This window comes from Anastrepha obliqua, chromosome 5 (genome assembly GCF_027943255.1).
Source record: "Anastrepha obliqua isolate idAnaObli1 chromosome 5, idAnaObli1_1.0, whole genome shotgun sequence".
NCBI classification, from domain to species: Eukaryota; Metazoa; Arthropoda; class Insecta; order Diptera; family Tephritidae; genus Anastrepha; species Anastrepha obliqua.
The window spans coordinates 112,265,439-112,288,732 of record NC_072896.1 but is presented as its reverse complement, the minus strand read 5'-3'; the positions used below and the strand labels follow the sequence as shown (position 1 = coordinate 112,288,732).

General features: G+C 37.1%; 1 protein-coding gene across 1 annotated transcript in view; it reads left to right on the top strand.

Moving 5' to 3' along the window:
- The window catches only part of LOC129247071 (nitric oxide synthase-like), a 256,053-nt gene that overhangs the window by 158,599 nt on the left and 74,160 nt on the right, over positions 1-23,294 (top strand). Inside the window, exon 10 of the mRNA XM_054885967.1 lies at positions 15,028-15,237. Coding sequence (XP_054741942.1) covers positions 15,028-15,237 — 210 coding nt within the window. The remainder of the gene's footprint in view (positions 1-15,027; positions 15,238-23,294) is intronic.

The window sequence follows — 23,294 nt, the reverse complement described above, 5'->3', positions numbered from 1 at the left end:
TTTGTTTAAAATTAAAAAAAAAATTTTATGTAAAAAGTTATAATGTAATTAAGATTAAAAAAATGTTTTACTTAAAAATTATAACTTGATTTAGAATTAAAAAACATTATTTTATTCAATATTTTTTAAATGTATTATTTATTGTTTTTAAAATTTAAATTTTCGTAAAAAAAATTATTTTTAGTTAGAATTGTTTTTTTTTAATGTTATGCAAAAGAGGTTTTTTTAATTTTATTTATGAAAGTCCGGATTTGTTTGTTTATTAACAACATAATTATCTGTAAAAATAAATTATACAAAAAAATGTTATATCGTAATTCTTTTAAAGAAATTTACTGTATGAAAACTGTAAGCGAGTGCTGAAGTTTCGATTCATACTTCGTTTGTAAGGCGTTGAACCTTCCTCAATAATTTTTCTGTAATGCAGCGATTTTAATTAGTCAATACTGACTTAAAAGTAAATGTATTGATTATAAAATTCTTTAATTTCCAATTAATAAACGAATTGCGGGAAGAGCATTGAAATCTTATGCGTTTATCAGTGTGCGTTGAGATGTTTCTTTGTTTGCATAATATAAATTAAATAAAAAAAAAATTATTTAATATTTTGCCATGTGCTCGTGTTGTTGGCCAGGACTTCCTTTAAAGTCTGTTTGTTTGCTACTTGAATATATAAAATAAATTACCATGTCATACCTACAATCGCAGCAGTTCCTCCTTAACTTTCTTGCGTCAGTGTTTTTGAAAATACGACACGTGAAACATATAATTATTTTTTTATAACCCGAAGCAATTACCACTTGCACAGGCGTTGAACCTCAGTTGATAACCTGCGACGGCAACTAATTGCCAAACCATTTTCGCAAATATAAAAACATTGTTTTCTTTTCTTTTTGCAATTATTATTATTTAATTTGCATGCACTCAAAAATTGTACCCACGTAATCTGCTGTTTATCAGCACAGCGAGTGTGTGGTCCCATAGCGCGTTAATTGTATTCGGCAAGAGAGTTCACGAGCACTCGCTAATAAGCAAAGTTTAATGAATTGCAATAATTCAAGAGATTGACGAACATAAAAAATCTAACATGCGTAAGAAAGACAATTACTTGCAATTATTTGGAAGAGCAAAGAACAGGAATATGAATAAAAGTATTGCAATAAACAAGTCTCAATAATCTGGCGACAAAATATTACTTCTATGTGTGAACACAACTTAGGCTATTTAATCTGCATTAATGGTTCAGTGTAGATATATTTCCGGCATAAACCAAATCAAGCATTAAGTGCGTCGCCTATTAGCGGTATCATATAGTTGCAGGTAAATAAGGCTAATCTCGACCACAACGCCACCCAGTCGATCATTGTTTTTCCAAAAACATTTCGTTTTTAAATAGGAGAGCCACATTCCGATAATGAAAAGAGTCCGATTGTATATCAACACCATTTTTCAGAATAAATCGGCTACAGCGCTCTCTAGCGGATCAGGAATGCCAAGGGAATTATTTTCCAAAGGGATAAGACATATTCCGAGTATGAACCAAATGGGACTACAAATACCATTTTTCAAATTATTTCGACCAGATCATCATATTCCGCGTCTATTTTTTCCAGGTACTTACAGATAAGATATTTTATATTCCGAGTAAGAACCAATTGGATCATAAAGACGAGTCCGCCACATCTGGATCAGGGTGTTAACTATTTTCTTCTAAAAACATTTATTTTCCAGTAGGTGGAATTTATTCTGAGCTTAAACTGAGCAGTTTCTAAGTACGATTTTTCGGAATATTTCGGCCACAGCGCCATCTACTGTGTCTACTTTCGTTCTAAGGCACTTCATTTTAAGTAAATAAATCAGACAGTATCACTAAATGCGACCATGAATACGGGCTTTTTTAGCGCGTCAAAAAGATTTGCAAACCTCCCATTCGCGCTCACAACATATGTATAATATATACAGGGTGAACGCTATGAAGTGGTACCAACTTCACACTGCTTGTATCTGTAAAACAACTCATGACATCAACGTCAAAATTCTTCTAATGACAGTTCAATATATTGTTTATAAGCCATCAAAAACATTTGCATCTCAGTTTTGCTGATTTTTGTTTTTCTGTGATGGAATTCAAACGTAATAGGGTGATTGCGTTATATTTGCGTCATTGTTCGTGAGCTCAGTCACCTCAAAGTGAATAAAATGTTTGTGTATCGCACTATAAAACGTTACAATGATATTGGTAGCATTGCAAAACGCTATGGAGTTGGACCAAAAAAAACCGCAACAACGCCAGAAATGGTTCGGAAAGTGAAGGTTCGACTTGAACGAAATCCACGTCGAAGTAGAAGAAAAATGGCCAAAGAACTGAAAATAGCGCAAGACAGCATTCGACGCATACTGAAAAATGAGCTCAAAGTCAAGGCTTTCAAGTTCCAAAAAGCACACGATCTTTCACCCCAGCAAAAAAAAGTTCGGTGCGAAAGAGCAAAGGAGTTGTTGCGCTTGCACGAACGTGGCGAATATCCTAAGATTGTGTTTTCTTATGAAAAAAAAATCCCAATTGAGCAGTTCATAAACACTCAAACGATCGTGTTTACTTGACCGAGAATTTGAACATACGCATGGCCACTCGAAGCAATTTTCCATCGCAAGTAATGGTTTGTGCCGCAGTGACTGCTGATGGACGCTCTCCAATCGTTTTTATCGAGCCTGGTGTCAAAGTGAATGCGACTTATTATCGGGAAAATGTTTTCGAAGCTGCTTTAGAGCCGTGGACACGCAAACATTTCGGTCGTAGACCATGGGCGTTCCAACAGGACTCGGCACCGTCTCATAAAGGTCGTGTGAACCAAGACTGGTTAAAAAATCATGTTCCACACTTCATTTTGCCCCCACAATGGCTTTCGAACTCGCCAGACGCAAATCCGATGGACTATTCCATCTGACGCATTTTGGAGAGCAAGGTGAGGACTAAAAAATATGCTAGTATGTATGCGCTTAAAAAAGCGATTATACGAGAATGGGCCAAAATACCTCAAGATCACATTCGTGCAGCATGCAACTCGTGTTTTGACCATTTGAAAGCTATAGGCAAGGCAAAAGGTGGTCATATTGAGCTAAAGTGAATATATGTATGTTAAAAGTGTTATCATTTTTGAACAATTTGGTTTTTGAAATCAATAAATACTAATTTCACACAAAAAAGTTATGGTGTTTTGAATAGGTAACACTTCATATTGTTCACCCTGTATATAATTGGTGCGTACACCCTTTTTGGCTGTTTGGCCGAGCTCCTCCTCCTATTTGTTCCACAAATGGAGGGACCGACTCCGAGCGGCATATATTTTTATGAAGAGCTTTTTCATGGCAGAAATACACTCGGAGGTTTGCCATTGCCTGGCGAGGGGTGACCGCTATTAGAAAAATGTTTTTATTAATTTTGGTTTCACCGAGATTCGAACCGACGTTCTCTCTGTAAATTGCGACTGGTGATCACGCACCAACCCATTCGGCTACGGCGGTCGCCACTCACAACAACTCATTAATATTATCAGGAGTCCATAGACTACAAAGAAATGTTTACTTCTACGTGCAAGAAGATAAGGCAGAGTGACTCAGAATAATCGATTGAAATATTGATGCTTAATCTTTTATTCAAAAAAGTTTAATTTTCGTGGATGCTATTGAAACACAAACAATTTATACGCGTGCTGAAGAATATTTGCGTTGTTTCCACTTTTTATTAGAAGCAGGTCGAACTCTGATTGCAATACGAAATTTCAATCGACGCATGCGGGGAATGACTGGCTGGTGTATACACAAAACATTTTGCATAATATTGGATTGTCATCGCTTAATAAATAATTACCAAAGTTTGTTATTTCAACACGCGTTTGCAAAATCAAAAAAAATTTGCAACAATTAGATTTGGTTTTTTAACATAACAACAAATCATTTAATTGAATAAATTTACGTTTAAAAATAACAACAAAGGCTGCTTATCACTAAGTTCATTGTCGTGCAAATTTGACTTTGCAAAGTAGGAAACTAAGAAATGTGTTTGTATGCATTTTTATTCGTAGTAGAAGCGACACGAATAAGCGACGAGAAAATATGATTTTTGGCAGCACCCAAATTAGAGTAAAGTCGGGTATTGTGGGCACCATTTTACTTTGATATTAATTTCTGCCAAAATAATCGTAATGGGAAAGCGATCTTCTTTTCTTTCTAACAGATATTGAATTATGTTTATATTTTACTGCAAAATATACCCTAATATAGTATAATGGTTTTCGTCTGATAATATAGAAAAACTGAAACCACCTTAAAAGTTGATGAAAAGAAAAATGGTGGGTAATGTGGCCCAGGGTATTCGGGTGAAACTAGATAAAATCACCAAAAACAATTGTGAGAGTTAATAATAAGCCAATGAATTTATTCATATATTTTTTTTATTTTAATTAATGACCTTCTTGGCTGACTATTTGAAAAAAAAAAAAAAAAAAAATATTAAACTTAGGTAAATATAAATCCACATTTTGTATAGCAGATGGTGGAAATTTGAGTTCTCATACTCTTGGTTAAGTAAATCAAAAAACATTTTTACATTTTCTTTTGTGAAACCCATTGGTATATTAAAAGACGATCCCGTTGGAGTGCGAAAACTAAACTAATTTTTTGTACCTGCACAGGAATCCATGCAGCCAACCTTTCCCTGCACATTGCTTAAGGACCGAAAATTGCTAGGCACTTTATTTCTTTCCACCAATTGAAACGCCAGTGAACGAATATCGTGTCCTGTGAGGCCGCAAAGTCTTGATTCCATTTCTAATTTATAGTTTACAAGGCCTTTTTCTGTGGCTTCGTCTAGTATTGGCTTACGTCCAAGTGAGGTTTTTAAAAGCAGGCTAGGGGATGCATTTCAACAAAATGATATTTTTCAATAATTTGTTTTGCTAGTCAATTGCTTTATTTTACAAAAATAAAAAAATAGCATTAATACATCATGTTTCTACTTGACTGTAACGAAATTTCAAAAAAAAAAAAACAATACAAAATTTAATAATTGTAAAAGTTTGTGTGGAGCCCGTTTCTCCAGAAGTCCCTTGCGGTGATCATCACAAGTCCTTGGAGATTCATCTTAAATCATTCGCACAAAAGAAATTAGTTTTATTATTAGATAATCTTTTGCCTGATCGCAGGTTTTTTTCAAACTTAACAATATGGCGGCCTCAGGAAATATTTTTCAGATTTTTCGAGAAAAAAGCCGACAATTAATTTAAAAAAAAATCGACATTTTTGAAAAAAAATCCTTCGATCAGGCCCGAGTTTTTTGTGTTTTTCAAAAGCAGTATAGATTTTATTGAAATCTGTTAAGAGGTTTTTAAGTTACAATGATTACCAATTCAAAAAACATAGTTTTGAGAAAAACGTATTTAAAGTTTTGCTACTTGCTCTCGAAGGCTCCGGAGTGCCCGAGTACCCTTCGTTAATTATTGAATAACTCGAAAAGTATTCGGATTCACTTCAAATTTTCACACAATATTTTTAAGATATTACACTTTAAGAGAATGCAAAAAAAAAGCAAAGGAAATTCTGACTACCCCTAACGCCCTAAGCAGAAGATTATTACTATTTGTTTGTTGTAGATTTCTGGAAGAACCTCATAACTAAAAAAAAATCGTGAAAAACGGCTTCAAAAAATCTTAATAAAATATCAATGGTCATTTCCAAAATTTCTATTTGCCTTCTGACACCCTTGCCGCAAATCAGGTATTCGAATTTAGACGACAAGACCCCCATTGAAAACCGCTTCTGGTATGAAAACTAAGGAAAGCCTGACACTGGAATACACTTCGCTCAAATTTAAAGTTCAAATCTGCCAGTTCGCGATTATGAGGGTGGTTAAATTTCAAGGGCCGATGTTGAATGTAAACCACACCTAAACGTCAAGTTTTTTCTGCATTTTGTTTGATATTTTTCAATTTAAGACTAACTCAATTTGAACCATGGAAAGATACATAATCAAACAACGCGTTAAAGTTATTTAGGTTTATTATGAAAACGGGCGTTCAAGTCAAAATGCATATCGCGCACTTCATCTTCAGAGATGAGGCACATTTTCACCTCAGTGCGTTCGTCAATAAGTAGACCTGCAGCATTTGGGCGAATGATAATCCAAGAGTGATTGCCAAAAAACCAATGCACCCACAAAGGGGGACTGTTTGGTGCGGTTTATGGGCCGGCGGCATCATTGGGCCGTATTTTTTCCAAAATGAGGCCGTTCAGGCAGTTACTGTGAATAGTGTTAGCTATCGTGAGATGATAACGAACTTTTTATGGCTCGTATTGGAAGATATGGATGTGGACGATATGTGGTTTCAACAGGAGCGTGCCACTTGTCACACAGCTAACGATACAATGGCTCTTTTGCTCGAAAAATTTGATGGCCGAATAATCTCACGTCGCAGCGATGTCAGTTGGCCGCCAAGATCATGTGATTTGACACCGTTGGACTTATTTCTTTGAGGTTATTTGAAAGAAAAGGTGTACATCGATACGCCAGCAACAATTCAAGAGCTAATGGATCAGATAATTCGGCACGTTAACGGCATAGAACCTCAATTGTGTCTCAGCGTCATCGAAAATTTGGACCATCGGATGGAGGTGTGCCGCCTAGGCCGCGGCGGCCATTTGGCCGATATTTTGTCCCATACGTAATTCATTCATACCAATATTACCACAATAAAGAGAAATGACAATAGTTGCCTAAAAAATGTATTTTATTCAAATTCAACACCGGCCCTTGAAACTTAACCACCCTTTAGAATGCAATAATTATCAGTTGAGTCAAAGTTAGCTCCTTCTTTTAATTCCTATTGCAAAAAGTTAACCTTTGCTTGAAAAACGCAAGCAACTTTATATTTTTAATTGTTTTAAAATTTTATAATATATTTTTGTACATATTTCCTTTGGCTGTTGAGCGGCAGGTCAAATCGACCGTAACTTTAACAAACAACAACAACTTTGCTGCTACTTGCCTTATTTGGTCATCATGTGATTGTTGTTGTTTTCAATTTAATAACCCATTGATAAGGCTTATCACTGGTTTAAAAAAAGCTGCTGGAGCAGTAACATCGTCATTAACTGACTTGGCCTTGGAACTTTACTAGGCAGGATGTGGAATTCATAATTATTGCTCTTTATATGTATGTGTGTAAAGTAGAGATAAGATTTGATGGTGACTGTGTGTGATATGCAGGTGATAAGTCTTGGCATAGGTTCGACTTGCACGGCAGCCATTATTCATTTTTGAATGATTTATTTTTTAAAATTTATGTTTACATTTAATTTTTGACGAACATACGGGCAGGCCGGCGACATCAAAAACTGATGAAGACATCAAAAAAGTGATAGAAAAAGAGATCAATAATTGTAAATTAACATTTAGAGAGCTGGCAGGTGACTTGAACATTGCTTATGCATCCGTTCAGGGCTCTGCACTTAATGATTTCGGCTTGCGCCATGTTGCTGCACAAGGCAACTGAATTTCATGCAAAACAAGGACCGCGTTAATGCCGCCAAAGACATTATTTTCGAGACTGAATCCGACCCATCATTCATCAAATGCATTTTTACTGGAGACGAGACGTAGGTTTATAAGTACATCTCGCAAACCAGACATCAGCCGAGTGAGTGCAGGGCTTCGAAAAAAAATCAGTCACAAGAGTGGATCGATGAGTTGATGCATTATAATGCAATAAGCGCCAGCTTCTAATTTCGGGGTATTCAAGGCGAATTTGACGAATGCGATGGAACAAACGCTTCAAAACGTCAAGATAGAAAATTGCATTGACGGTTTGGCCCATTGGCATGAGCTCCTTGAGGACAATTCCCTTGGAATCGTAAAAACAAATGAGTATCGACTGGGTTTTTGACTTCTTCGAACGCGATTTTTTGGGTGGTGGCTCGTCTGGGGCCTTCCATTCAGGTTTCAGGTTAGTGTTGGAAAAACAACGTTTCATCAAGAGTTACAATGTTGTAAAGGAAGCTCTCGTTTTTCTCGCCTCTTTAGTGAGGTCTTTCGGATGTTGAATTCTGAGCAATTTTTGGTCCTCATTAACTTGTGCGGAATGCGACCTTTCGTAGGCCCAAATGATCAGTTAAAATGTTATACATCGACGTTTTGGAGATATTCAACTCCGATTCCATGAATCTTGTCGATGTTTTTGGTTAATTTTTGATAAATTTACGAACAATTTCGATGGAGTTTTCGGTGATTTGGGTGGTGTTCATTGTCATTTACGTCCTCACAACCATCTCTGAAACGTGTAAACTACTCATGAACTCTGACAAGAGATAGACAATCTCGCCATAAACTTTTGTCATCAATTCAAATATTTCGGCAAACGTTTTACCGATTTTAAAACAAAATTTAATATTAGCTCTGTGTTCGAAACTCATTTTTTTACCGATGACACAAACATACTGACACTTTAGACGCAATAACTTCGCTTCCACTGAACCGAAAGTCACCAAGTTTTCACTAGAAGTCAGCTATGGATATAACTTCCAACGCACTGACTCATTAAAAAGATGGCGCCATCAAAAATATTTTTATGACACTAGTCTTGTTTATTTTGGACTTCGCCTTGTATACCTCATGGAGAATATGCTCAATATCGTGAAAGAAAAAATTATCAAAAATTAACGAAATTTTTTAATTAACTCAAACTTACATTTTGTTATCCCAAGATTTAATAAGCTATAAAACTGTAAGCCAAAAATCTTCCTAGATATACCAATTGAATAGACATAGAATTGGGGTTGAAAAATTGGGGAGTTTTTTCTAATTTTTGTATAGAATTTAAAAACCGGATTTATATGGATTTTGCTAGACGACTTTGTTAGACTTTTATAAAGAAATAATGAACATTCAAACAAAAAAAAAAGGATGCAAAGAAGGAAAACTGATGAAGATGTTGATGTGCTATCGTTTGTCGCGGCGTATGTATATAATTGGATGTTGCGACAAGCACCTTAGTTGTGGAAATTAAGTCTTTAATTAACGGTTTAAGGGTATTCAGAGGTCCGAAAAAATTATGTTTTTCAATCATTTTTTTTGCTAGTCAGTTACTTTATTTTACCAAAATAAAAACATAGTATTAATACATCCTGTTTCGACTTGACTTAAGCAAAATTTCAATAAAAAAACATAATAATTGTAAAAGTTACCGCTGTTTTTGTGGACCCCGTTTCTCCAGAGGACCCTTGCGTTGATCATCACAAGTCCTTGGAGATTCATCTAAAATTAATTGGTCAAGAGAAATTAGTTTTATTAATAGATAATCTTGTGCCTGCTCGAAGCTTTTTCTTCTAAATTAACAATACGGCGGCCTTAGAATATATTTTTCAGATTCTTAAGAAAAAAACCGACAATAAATTGTTTAAAAAAATCTAAATTTTTGATAAAAAAAAATCCTTCGATTACGCCCGAGTTTTTTATGTTTTTCAAAAGCAGTATCGATTTTATTGACATCTACGAAGCGGTTTTTAAGTTACAGTGATCACCAGTTCGAAAAAAATAGTTTTAAGAGAAACGCATTTAAAGTTTTGCTACTTGCTCTCGAAGGCTTCAGAGTTGTACTCAACTAATGCTGGAGTTCCTCAAGGGAGCGTATTAGGCCCCGCTCTATACACAATATTTACCGCTGACCTACCGATTAACAGTAACATAGATGCTGCAACATATGCTGATGATACAGCTTTTATTGCCACAAACTGTAATCGTAATGACGCATCACTTCATCTACAACAACAACTGAATATGGTTGAAAAATGGCTAATGAATTGGAAGATGGAGGTTAACACTCAGATGTCTGTTCAAATAATGTTTACTTTGAGAACTGGGAATTGTCCTCCCGTATTTTTGAATGGCTCTACCATACCTGAAAGTGAAACTGTCAAATACCTCGGAGTACATTTGGACCGAAGAATGACCTGGAAAACCCACATTAAAGAGAAACAGAAACAACTCAAGCTTAAAACGAAAAAAATGTACTGGCTCTTAGGCTCGCGATCACAACTTAGTCTCGAAAATAAAGTACTGCTCTACAAAGCTATCTTAAAGCCAGTATGGACATATGCAATACAGCTTTGGGGAACAGCGAGTAACTCAAACATTGAAATCCTGCAAAGATACCAGGCTATGACTTTACGAAGCATTGTTGGTGCTCCTTGGTATATAAATAACTTCGAAATTCACAAAGACTTAAAAGTACCTTATGTTAGAAATGAAATCACCAAAGCCTCTCGAAGATACCTAAACAGACTGCCGTACCATGAAAACTTACTAGCAAGAAATCTTCTACACAATAGCATGGATGTCAAACGTCTTAAAAAATTGATATTTTGGATCTCCCAAACAGATTTGAGGGAACATAATTGATTTGTAGCGAATCAATCCTGTCATAATTCTTATATTTAAAAAATTTGCTGATTGTCAACTGATAGATTGCAAATAAAATTTGTTCATAATAAAAAAAAAAACAAAAAAAAAAAAGTTTTGCTATCGACTTATGTAGCGTCCGAGCGCCCTTTATTAATTATTGAATAAGTCGAAAAGTATTTGTCGGATTCACTTCATATTTTCACACAATATTTTTAAGATATTATACTTTAAGCAAATGCAAAAAAAATCCAATAGCTTAAAAAAATTTGACTACCCCTAACTCCTTAAGTTATCGACTTTGGTGTTCACACCCACTCAATGAAGCCAATTTAATTATCATTTGATAGTTGAAAATTTTTTTAATGGGCATGAGTAAATAGAAACAATTGCGAAACGTTTTATTTTAAAAGAAAATTTAGAGAGTTTGTTCGATGTTGCCACCTGTCGTCATCGTTAATCTCATCTAATAGTAGGCCCAAGAAAAATGCTGATTCGATGTGGTTGGCGCAAAAGGACTGGGTTGTAAGGTTAGTGGGTTTGAGCGGGCACGTGAATAGGCGGTTGGTGTCGTGCGAGGTACCATTACATGCCGGACATGTGTTGTGTACAACAGAGTCAATTCTGGATAAGCAGAAATTTTACCTCGTTGTCTGCGCTTCTGCGCAGATGGGCCCATTTTTTCATTGGTTGGGGAGCAGACTTCGTTTATTTAGCCGATATCAATGCCAGCCTTGAAATCCAACGTAGAATTTCTCTTTAAAACAAGTGGTACTTTGGACTAAGTAGGCAATTGAGTAGTAAAGCTCTGTCTCGACGAACAAAACTAGCACTTTATAGAGCTCTCATCATGCACGTCTTAACAATTACGGATGAGGTGTCTCTTGGAGTGCATGAGAGAAAGATTCTGTGGAAGATTTTTGGACCTTTGCCCATTGGTGATGTTGAATATTGCAGGCGATGAAACAATGAGCTGTATACGACTTAAACATAGCGCAGCGAATAAAGATCCAGCGGCTTCGTTGGCTGGGTCATCTCGACCGAATGGATATAAACGACCAGGTCTGAAAGTATTCGATTCAGTACCAGCTGGTGGTAGCAGAGGAAGAGGAAGGCCTCCTCTTTGTTGGCAAAATCTGGTGGAGCAGGTGTGTCCAACTGGCGTCGGTTAGCATGAGAAAGAAACGACTGGCGTACTTTGTCAAACTCGGCCAAAATCGCGTAAACTGGCCCATATTTTTTTCTTAAGTTGGTAGGACTGTAAGACACACATCTGTCACTTTTTAGCGCCATTGGATCATTAGTGTCTGCGCGGCCGGCCGGAAATGTAGGCAAACAATTCTTGGATTTTGCATGATGATATCGCGCCATCGCACCGAGCCCAAATTGTGCTGGATTATGTGACCAAACACCAAGTAAATACGATCGTGCAAGCACCGTATTCACCTGATATGGCCCCGTGCGACTTCTTTTTGAAGTTGAAGTTACCACTTCGTGGAAGGTGATTTTAGTCGATAGAGGAGATTAAAAAGAATGCGACCAAGGAGCTGAAGACCTGCCAGGGGTGCATGGAGGACTGGGTTTTTTTCTTTTTTTTTATCCGAAGGGGGAATCTTACATAGATACCATCAATAGAGGCGGCATACACGATTCATACTGATTGCTAAGGGTGCACCTCATTCGGGACCACGCACAGTCAGTATTACTACTAAACTGGACTTGCGAAACAGTACACCTACGCACTAAACCCTAACTCCGACCTCTGTAGCTTTAGTTTGCCCTGCGGTACCGCCGTTTAAGCATTGCATTGCAGGGCCAAGCTAGCCATTCATTTATATTTCTCTCTCCGTCTACCCTTCATTACTTCTTTGTCTTCTTTCTTTACTGCGTTCCCATTCCTTTTTCCGCAGTTCCTGTAACGCATTTGCGGACCATTCTCTCATCTTGGCCAACACCAACTTCGACTGCAGCATGTGATCTACAATGTTGCCCGGGGTTATTTTTGCTTTTATGATTTCTTTAATGCACATTCTTTCAGATGCGTATCTCGAGCAGGAGAAGAAGACATGTTCCACGTTCTCATTACCGTTGCCGCAGAACGAGCAGTCAGCTGCGTCCTCTTGGCCGAGTCTTTGGAGATACTCTCTATAGCATCCATGCCCCGTCAGGAACTGTGTGAGGTAGTAATCTGTGTCACCATGTCATCTCTCTACCCAAGCGTGTAAGCTTCTGATAAGTGTATGCGCCCATCTCCTTTTTATCGCTAGGTCCCAGCGATTTTGCTACTCAATTATGCTTAACCGTCTTTCTTCTTTACGCTTTTCCGCCGTTAATCACCTGTTTAGGCTTTTGGCTTTGTCGTACACTCTACCCAGTTCAGAGGCCATTATATCTGGTGGCATGATACCCGATATGACACATACTGCTTTAAACGACACTGTCCTGAAAGCACAGGCAACTCTAAGGGAAATAAGTCTAAAAACTATTTCCGCCTTCTTCGCGTATGTTTTCTGTATCAGGGCTTTACCCCATATGGGTGCTGCATACATGAGTGTAGACTGGGTAACTTTAGCCATGAGCGCTCTTCTATTCTCAGTAGGACCACCGATGTTGGCCATAATTCTTGACAGTACCGCCGTCACCATGGCTGCCTTTCCGCATGCTTTTTTAATGTGCTCCCTGAAGCTTAGTCGAGCATCGATCATTACACCCAAATATCGTAGTGCCGCCTGTGTTGTGACGTTACACCCATCAATGTTTAGTGTGGTCGTTTCTAACTTTTTGCTACTCGTATTGAGAACTGCTTCTGTTTTTTGCCCTGCTAGCTGGAGTTTAACCGCCGTTAGCCATTGTTTGACCTTTGTTGTTGCCTCGCTGCAGATACTCAGAATCTCAGGGATTGTTTTGGCGACTATGGTCAACGTAATGTCATCTGTCTATCATATTATTTGCACTTCCCTCGGCATTGGGAGTTGCAGTACCCAATCATATAATACATTTCATAGCATCGGGCCCAGTACAGAACCCTGCGGTACTCCGCCCGTCACTGCATATCTCTTAGGACCTTCATCTGTATTGTACAGAAGTACTCTTTCCGACATATAACTGTTTATAACCCGTACTAAGTATGCTGGCGTTTTTTTTTTTCTTCAAGAGCCTTTATAATATGGGGCCAGTATGCCGAGTTGAAGGCGTTCTTGACATCCAGAGTGACAACTGCACAGTATTCTTTATCCCCATGTATCCACCTGTCACCCTCAATAGCCTTACTTGCAATGTTTGTCACCCTCCTGACGGCGTCGATTGTTGAACGACCTTTTCGGAAACCAAACTGATGTTCGGCACTTTCTCCAGGTGCTGTTCCAGGCGCGTGCAGGTTAGTTTCTCCAAGATTTTACCCATAGTATCTATCATGCAGAGTGGCCGATAAGAACTTGGGCCACCCGCTGGCTTATTTGGTTTCTGAAGTAGGACTAGTTGTTGTTTCTTCCATACTTTCGGAAACATGCCTTCATTTATACACTTGGTGAAGTGTTCTGCAAATGGCTTTGCGTTGCGCCTGATAGCGATCTTCAGCGCCTTGTTCGGAATGCCGTCAGGTCCTGGGGCCTTAGCATTGCCGAAACTTTCCTTTGCCAAAATCACCTCTGCTTCACTGATTGTGACACTATTTTTTGCTACGTGGAACTGGGTCTGGCTTGGTTGCATGTCTTGCTTTGGAAAGAGTGTCTGTACAATCTTTTCTAAAAGAATGGGGCAAGTTGGCGCCTGTCCTCTACCTCCTTTGACCTTGGCCAAAACGAGTTTGTAACCATCACCCCACGGGCTTTCGTCCACATTCTGGCACAGTTCTTTAAAGCTGGCTGCCTTGCTGCTTTTAATAACTTTCTTTAATTGTTTCCGCTTCTTTTTATAGTTCTCGTGGAGCCTGTAGTGTTCTGCCAGCCAATAACTCCTTTGGGAAAGGCGCCTTGCTTTTTTGCATTCGCTTCTTAGGGTGCTGATCTGCTCGTTCCACCAGTGTACAGGCTATCTGCGAGTGCTCTGGACTGGGTTAAACGTTGGCACATGTGTGTTGCTTCAGACGAGTCATATTTTGAAGGAGATAAAATAAATTTGATAACCTGATATTTAACTCTGTTTTGTTTTATTTAAACATTCTCGGTACTTTCGGATCATAGAGTATATGCCATTGCGATATCAAGTTTAGTTTAGAGAAAATGTTTGTTCACCATTACTCCATACAAATGAAACAACTTTCATACCACTTGCAATGGCGATATTGTCTCTGTCTCTTGCCCTTATTTTAATGAAAAACTCTAGCAGCCTTCATCTGATATTTACTATTTATTTTATTTTATTCGTAGGCAGTCTTTGTATTTATATTTCCACTTCTCTGAAAACCTCAATCCCATAAAATTTCAATGAAGCTTATGGAGATTAGTACCGCTGCTGCTTGCCTTTGTTTTTGTTAGAAATTTCTATTGCTTTATTTGCTTTATTTGCATTTCCATTTTTCTGCTTTTCTGCTTTACAATGTTTACACTAATACATATGTAAGTATTTGCATTTTTTTCCAGCAATGGCTGTCCAGCTGATTGGATTTGGATTGTGCCGCCTATGTCTGGCTCGATAACGCCTGTCTTCCATCAGGAAATGGCTTTGTATTATTTGAAGCCATCGTTTGAGTACCAAGATCCGGCTTGGCGTACGCACATATGGAAGAAAGGACGCGGCGAAGGCAAGAGCAAGAAACCGAGACGTAAATTTAATTTCAAACAAATTGCAAGGTAAGTGCGCATTTAAGTATACTAAACGTACACTCATCCAAGCACACATACATACATACACACATATCTACGTTTATTCAATGTATGTGCATAGACACATACCTACATATACATGCCAAGCTCATGCTCATAGAACTATAAATGCTAGGAAAAGGCAACAATGAGGCGATATTAACGACTATTGCGACGACAGTGTGTGCGAGTGCTCAGATTTGTGTGTGTGGGCATGTATGTGCCTATAACAAAAAGCGGTAGTAAAAACCACCTACTTGTTTGCCGTCGGTGGATATAGGTAATTGGTTGGTTGTGTTCTTTACATATACGCATACATACGAACATAGTAACGCAAGCACGTACACAAGTGAAAGCGTTTATTTTCTCTTTGCTTGAATGGCATATTTGTATGTAGACTTCCAACTGGATTATCCTTTAACTTTATTATGCGAGCGTACGTATTTAATTTACATGCACATACATACATATATTGTATATATATATATATACATACATACTCACATATGTGCACTATTTTATGTAACATATTTTCATATGCCTGCGCGCTTGTATGTGTGCGCATTTGTTGTGGCAATCGAGTAAGACATTTCTTCAGCCAACAAATTTTATTTGTTTTGAATTACTTTTGTTTGCTGTCGGTGCTCGGAGCTCAGCCGAAGCCGAAGCGGAAGTTACTCACTGCTTATTGGATTAAATTGACAATGAAAAATATTGACTGGTTTAAAATGTGTCATTGGGCGACAGTTGACAATCGCATTACCATAAGAGTACCTACGCACATACACATACGCATATACATATACGTACACATATATTTGAGTGAATGCTGATAAAATACATTTTAAGATTTAAAGCGTAAATATATGAGCAAATCCGCGTAGTTGTTGAAATGCGAGTGAAGTAAGTTGCTTCACAATCTCGAAAGTGACTTAATTCGTTCTTAAATTTTTTATGATCTGTTTTAATATTTTTATGTGCGCGTTAGTATATTTAATATTTTTGAAATTGAATTTTTTAAATCAAATCGCTCTTGCAAATCATTAGAAAGGTATGAGACCCAAAAAAGGCAACGTTGTTCAGGCCGATCTCGCGCTATGCGTTGATAATAAAAATAAGTTGGCGTAATACAAAAATGGCCCGGAATTAATCAACTTATCGGAAGATTTATAACTTTTGCAAATGACGTCGCACGTTAATCGTACACTTGTGAATTAAGCAACTACTACAAGGGGAAGTCTAAAATAAACAAGACTGAGCTAAAAGAGAAACGACAGCAGCTATGTTCTGATAACTTCGAGTTTATTTATTCAAAATAGTCCCCTCTGGCCTCGATACACTGTTCTGTGCGATCTAAAAGCTTTTCAAAAGAGTGTTTTAGGTCATTGACCGGAATGTCCTTCAAGATGTCGGTACAAGCCTTTTGAATGGCCTCTACGGACGCAAAACGTTCTCTTTCATGACCAAATGCAATTTTCCGAATAGGTAGAAGTCACATGGAGCCATATAAGGTGAATACGGTGATTAAAATACGATTTCTAGTCAAAAAATCAGTCACAAGAGCGGATCGATGAGATGGTGCATTATCATGCAATAAACGCTAGCTTCCTCCTTCACGGTATTCAGGGCGACTTCGATGGATGCGATGCAACAAACGCTTCAAAACGTCAAGATAGAAAATTACATTAACGTTTTGGTCCGTTGGCATGAACTCATTGAGGACAATTGAAGGACAATTCCTTTGGAATCGTAAAAACAAATGAGTATCGACTTCATATTTGACTTCTCCAAACGCGTTTTTTGCGTGTTGGCTCGTCTGGGCACTTTGACGCTTAGTTTCAGGTTGATGTTGGAAAAACAACGCTTCATCACCAGCTACAATGTTGTAAAGGAAGTTCTCGTCTTTTCTCGCTTTTTCTCTCATCTTTAATGAGGTCTTTCGAATGTTGAATTCTGAGCAATTTTTGGTCCTCATTAACTTGTGCGGAATGAGACCTTTCGTAAGCCCAAATGATCAGTTAAAATGCGATAAATCGATGTTTAGGAAAAATTCAACTCCGATTTCATGAATTTCCACTATGATTTCGGTTCACATTCGGTTCATTGATAAATTTACAAAAATTTTCGATGGAGTTTTCGGTGATTACTGATTTTGGACGGCCCGTATGTTCATTGTCATTTACGTCCTCACAACCATCTCTGGAACGTGTAAACCACTCATGAACTCTGGCAAAAGATAGACAATCTCGCCAGAAGCTTTTTTCATCGATTCAAATACTTCGGTAAACGTTTTATCGATTTTAAAACAAAATTTTCTATTAGCTCTTTGTTCGAAACTAATTTTTTTACAGAACACACAAACATACTGACACTTTAGACGCAGTAACTTCGCTTCCACTGAACCGAATGTCAGCAAGCTTTCACTGGAAGTCAGCTAGGGATATAACTTCCAACACACTTACTCATTAAAATAATCGTAATTTTGCGCCACCTTGTACTTTTGGTATTTCCGCGTGGTGTAACTACTTTGAAAGTTACGAAATGAATGCAGGAAAAAGAAAGCATGAAGTTTGTAAATTTTATAAAGATTTTTTTGTCGACTAATTTTTTAATGGATTTTCAACTTAAAGAATATTCACTACTATTCGGATATTGAAATAAGAAGATATTGGTCAATAAGAAACTTTGGGTTTTGGTTTTCTGTTTTAAAGTATAAATTCTGCTAGGCAACAAAATTCACCAAATTATCCTATTTAACCCTCAAATGCCTGATTTTTCTATTGAGCGCAAAAAATTATTTTAGTCAAAATTTAGGTGAAAATGAACGAATTTGAAGTTGGTTTTTGTTATTAGACTCTTGGCGGGATCGGGCAATCACGCTTGAATTTTTCAAATGAATAACCTTTTTGGAAAATTTGCTTCTGTCGGCTCTAAGTCGTCGAGTAAGTTCGGAAGATTTTAATTGATTTACCCGAAGCAGATGATGGTACTTTAAGTACGAATTCGTGACTTATTAAAAAAGTTCGACACACGGGTTGCGATTCAGCAACCTATTAGGGAGAAAGGCCACGAAAAACTTCAAAGCTAAGTTACGAATAACTTCCGGCAATCTGTTGCACCAGACTTCTTTAATAGTTCAAGCTATGCTTTATTTGTTGTATTGGGTATGAGAATAAATTTCCGGCCTTTCTAAGCCCAAGTTACGAATTATTTTAAAAATTAAATAATACATGATATTATGTGAAGTATGCGCCATCGGAAGCTATAACTTTACTCCATCTTTCAGGCAGCATAAGGATTGCTCTGACGAAAAATTGGAGTTCTTTTAACTTGATCCAATTAATGAGCTAGTTTGCGATGCTCTCGTAAGAAGTGAACGTAGAAATTTTTTTCGTTAGATCAAAAAGGATCTTTACGCTTTAAACGAATGCCAACTACTGCGATCGGGACTTCACATATACACCTTCAAATCTCCAGTATATTACTGGAGCGAACATAAAAATAGTATCAGCAGCGACACCTCATTTACGAGGGCGGAAACTTATTCCCATACCCAATACAAGTTTCTCTGTTAATTCTCAAATTCACACTCTCCCCTCATAAGTTTCCAAGTTTACGGTGCCTAGAGAAATGTTTAGGATCGCTATCCTGTTGGAACCTTCATTCTATTGGCATTTCTTCCTCAGCATACGGCGAGATTACATTTTTTAAAATCTCCGGTTCTATAAAGCGATCCATTATACCCGGTTCTTTATGCAGAGAAATATCCCCAGACCAAAATATTCCCCCCGCCATATTTAGTAGTTACGGAGCTATACCAAAATCTTAAATTAAATTATTTAATCGTTGTTTGTTTTGCCTTTCCTACTCGCCGTCTGAAACTTTTACACTATATATGCATTCATCAGACTACAACACAGTTTACACAGACTACAACTCGCCAGTTAAGATGGGATTTGGCAAACTCAAATCTTGATTTCTTTTTTGCTGCTGCTCGTCTTTTAAAGGTCCAAGGTTAGGCTAGATTTTTGTGGCAGTCGGTTTAGAATAGCCAACTCACTTAGGCACCTAGATCCGTCGTAGTACCACTGTGTAATACGGTAACCTAAGTATTTATTCATCATGGAACCCTCGAACTCTTATGAAGCGTAGGACAGGTTTTATCCCAACACCGGATAGTTTCGTAAGAGAGTCAAAAGAGTGTTTCCTAACAACGTTGCTCTATTCCCATGATGGAAAGAATAATGAGATGGCACCTATCGTGGTCCCGTTACTTTGCTCTCAGCGAATTTGACAACGAGTTACGTGATTTTAGCTCTAGTATGGCCAGATTACCATTTTTGTAACTTGATTTAGCATTTTTTCTTGTTATTTAGTCCTGGAGTTTTAGTTATTTCTTCATGGCATTTTTCTAGCCTGTTCTAATTAAAATGTAATACTAATAATTTTGTAAAATATACATTCTTTAATAATTATTTAAATAATTCACTCAGTTTTATTTAGCTTTACTTTTTTTAACATCTGGTGGCATTGCCCGCGATTGCAGGTGTTGTTGGTGCTCTTCTGCTTTCGGCAGTCAAATCTCTCTCTTGCTACTGCAGTGTTGCCTAGCTTTGGATATAAAAACGCACTAAAACGCCAAATTTTTATTGAATTACTTAAAGAACTTTGTATGCGTGACAAATTGTCTTTAAAATATGCGTTTTTTTTAAATAAATGTGCTATGCTAATATACAATTTAATTTATGAGTTTTTTTTGTTAAGCGAGACTATTTTGTTAAGGGAACGACTTATTTGCTATATTTGAGGTTATGTAACTAGTTAAGGTACTCTTTTTTTAAACACGTCAGTATGGTTTCTTTGGTATTTTCTGGTATTTTGCGGCTTATTTTTACAATGAATACACCTCTTGATGACCTATGCCCCACTAAGGATTGATGGGCGGGAGGAACGATTACACCTCTATGGTTTTAATCCACATTCAGTAAATTCAAACGCATTTTAAAATGTGGAAAAATGTTTTAAATCTTAAGAAGAGTTGAGAGAGGGACATTTAATATTTTTGCATAACCTTAAAGGGAGCAAAAAATTAAATTCACACTTGCAAAATATCAAATTTTGTAAGAACCAACTACTTTTAATTATCAGTATAATCTTCTCAGAGTGGCCTTTTTTAACCTTCTTTTGTATATTAATACAGTTTTTTTTAACTTAAAGTTTCGGTAGCTTTAAATTATAAAAAAAGGAACAAACACGAAACTTCGAAATTTTCGCATTTTCGGTATAAAAAAGCACTAAATTTATTGCGAAGAGCAAATAGTTGGCAATACTGCACAACTTGGAAAAACGGCGCAATCTTCTTTCTATCATTCTTGCTCTATTTCAAGCTAAAGCTCTTCTTCCTCGTCCCTACAACTTGTGCAGTATTTATGAAAAAATACTCTTAGCCTAGGAGAGTGTAGAAGAGATGTTCTCTCTTGAAAAGTTAAGGAAATCTATTAACCTATTTGCTGAGTTTGCCTATCTAGATCGGCCATTTTCGGTCAAAAGCAGGAGCATCTCGTGTAGGCATGGAATATTACCATAATGGTCGGTCTTTACCTCTATGTGCCGCCAAAACACACTTCACCCCCATTCTCAGTGTAAACCCTAATTTCATAACACTTCCGACGAAGTTCTTTTCAATATATTTAAATATTGTTTGGCGTTCATTTTGCTGTCAATTAAGTCTTCTACTCCTTTACTTGAAATGCACTATCTGCTGCCGCCTGGTTGTTGTAGCACAAGTATTTTCTTCTCTGCATGACCTTTTGCCCTGTTTTAAAATATAATTTTGTACCCTTAATTTCCAATGGTCCTAGCGCAAACTGGAAAATTTAATTCACTTTTTATTTGATTAGAAAAAAATGTAGCATCGCTTTAAATTTTTTTTAAATTAGGCGCAAAGCTATGAAAAACCGGTTTTTGATACTTTCTTTTACTTTAAAATTCACACGGTAACAACATCAATTCTATGTCATTTAAATTTTATTTCATCAAAATCGGTTTAGTAAAAGCGGCTATATCTGTGTCCATGATTCATGTGAAGACCATTTTTTGAAGGCTGACAACTTTTTGAACGAACATCGTATGGTCAAACAATTTTTTTTATTTTTTAACAATGAATCAGAAAATAAAATACTCCCTCTTCAACATTTTATTACTGATGCACTTTCAAGCAAGAACTACGTTACTATTTTATCCACCGATTTCGAAAAAGCTTTCGACCGTATCGGAGCTCTGTCGTTTTAGAGCAATTATCCACCTGGTGTATAGGAACAAAGGTGGATAATCTTATAAAATCCTTTTTAACCGGACGTAAATTTCAAATCAAAGTTAATGCCGAATTTTCTTACCCCTTTTTCCTTGAAAATGGAATTCCACATGGCTCACCATTATCGGTTGTACTCTTTTCAATAGCCTTTGAAAAGTTAAACGCTGTTTCAAATTCAAATCAATTAACTTCCGTATTTATGCTGATTATGCTATTCTTTATACTAAGTCTTAAGATCCTTCAATAGTGGAAAGGAATTTCATCAACTTGATACATGATATCAGTGCTTGGGGGCAATACTCAGGGACTACACTGACCTATAGCAAATGCAAGGTACTACATACATATATGCCGAAAGCATAATTGTCAACGTATAAACCTAGCGTAAACAATCCGCTAATAGAGAACGTGGCCAATCTCAAAATACTTGGTGGAATTTTTGATGATAAGCACACTTTTAAACCCCAGTGTTCTACACTAAGAACCGTCCTTTTCACCAGGCTGAACATTATTAAATATTTGGCATCAAAGGACCTTCGTATACATCAAAACACACTTATCACCATTCTCGTTCCCTCGTATTATCTAAAATCGAATTCTGTCTACCCATTTACGACTGGTGTGCCAAACAGCATCTAGACCTACTCACAGCTCCTTATCATTCAGCGGTCAGGCGTAGTCTTAACGCCTTCCCAACGTCTCCTATCAAATGTGTTTTAGTCGGAGCTGGTCTTCCATCTATCAGTGAAAGATCTCAAATAACTACTCTTAAACTTATAACCAAATTTTTAAGCACTAAAAATAAATTTCTTTTCAACAATTTAAGACCGTTTCTCGGTATAATCGCTCTTTCAAAATTTTGTCGGTCATCCGTCGTTGCATCTACAACTGCAACAAACTAGGTATATCTTTACCGGCATCTTGCTCGAAAATTGGTAGTCAGTGTCCCTGGAAACTCCTTCCTGCATCAGTAAATGTCGACCTTCATGTTCTCAGTAAAATTAACACAAATGAGGTAGTTTTTATATAACGTTTTATGAAAATAATTCATTCGCAGTCCTTAAAGGGTTGGGTAACGATTTTCACAGATGGTTCACGTACTGACCATAGTACTACTTTTGCTGTGGTAGAGAATGACCGTAGCCTAATATTCAATGGTTGGCTGACTCCGAATAGCCCAATTTTTTCTGCCGAGGCATTGGCTATCCTTCAAGCGTCAGAGTATGCAACAAATAATAAGGGAAAATTTTTAATATGTACAGACAGCTTGTCTGTCTGTCTAGTGATAAAAAATATCTTTAATGATAATCAGATCGTTTGTCATATCAGGGATAAATTAATAAAATATCCTAACAAAATAAAGATTCTATGGATACCTGGCAATGTAAAAGCTGATGTAGCAGCCAAAAATACATATTTCAAACCCTCCATCACTTTCGAGACATTCTCCTCGAATGACATCCTTAAAGCTATCAACCTCCATTCTTCCCACTTGGAAAACGTTGCATGGTCTCAATTTAATCATCCAGATTCGGTCATACTAAACTAACACACGAACATCTTCTCCTCGGCTCTCCTTCCCGGACTTGTCAGTTTTGTGGAAGGCATCTCTCAATCGAACACATCTTAGATCTCTGTCCAACACTAACCACCGGAACTATGGTACCATCTACTCTGTTAAATAATGTTACTTTTGACAAGGTGATTAAAATATACAATTATATGAAATGTA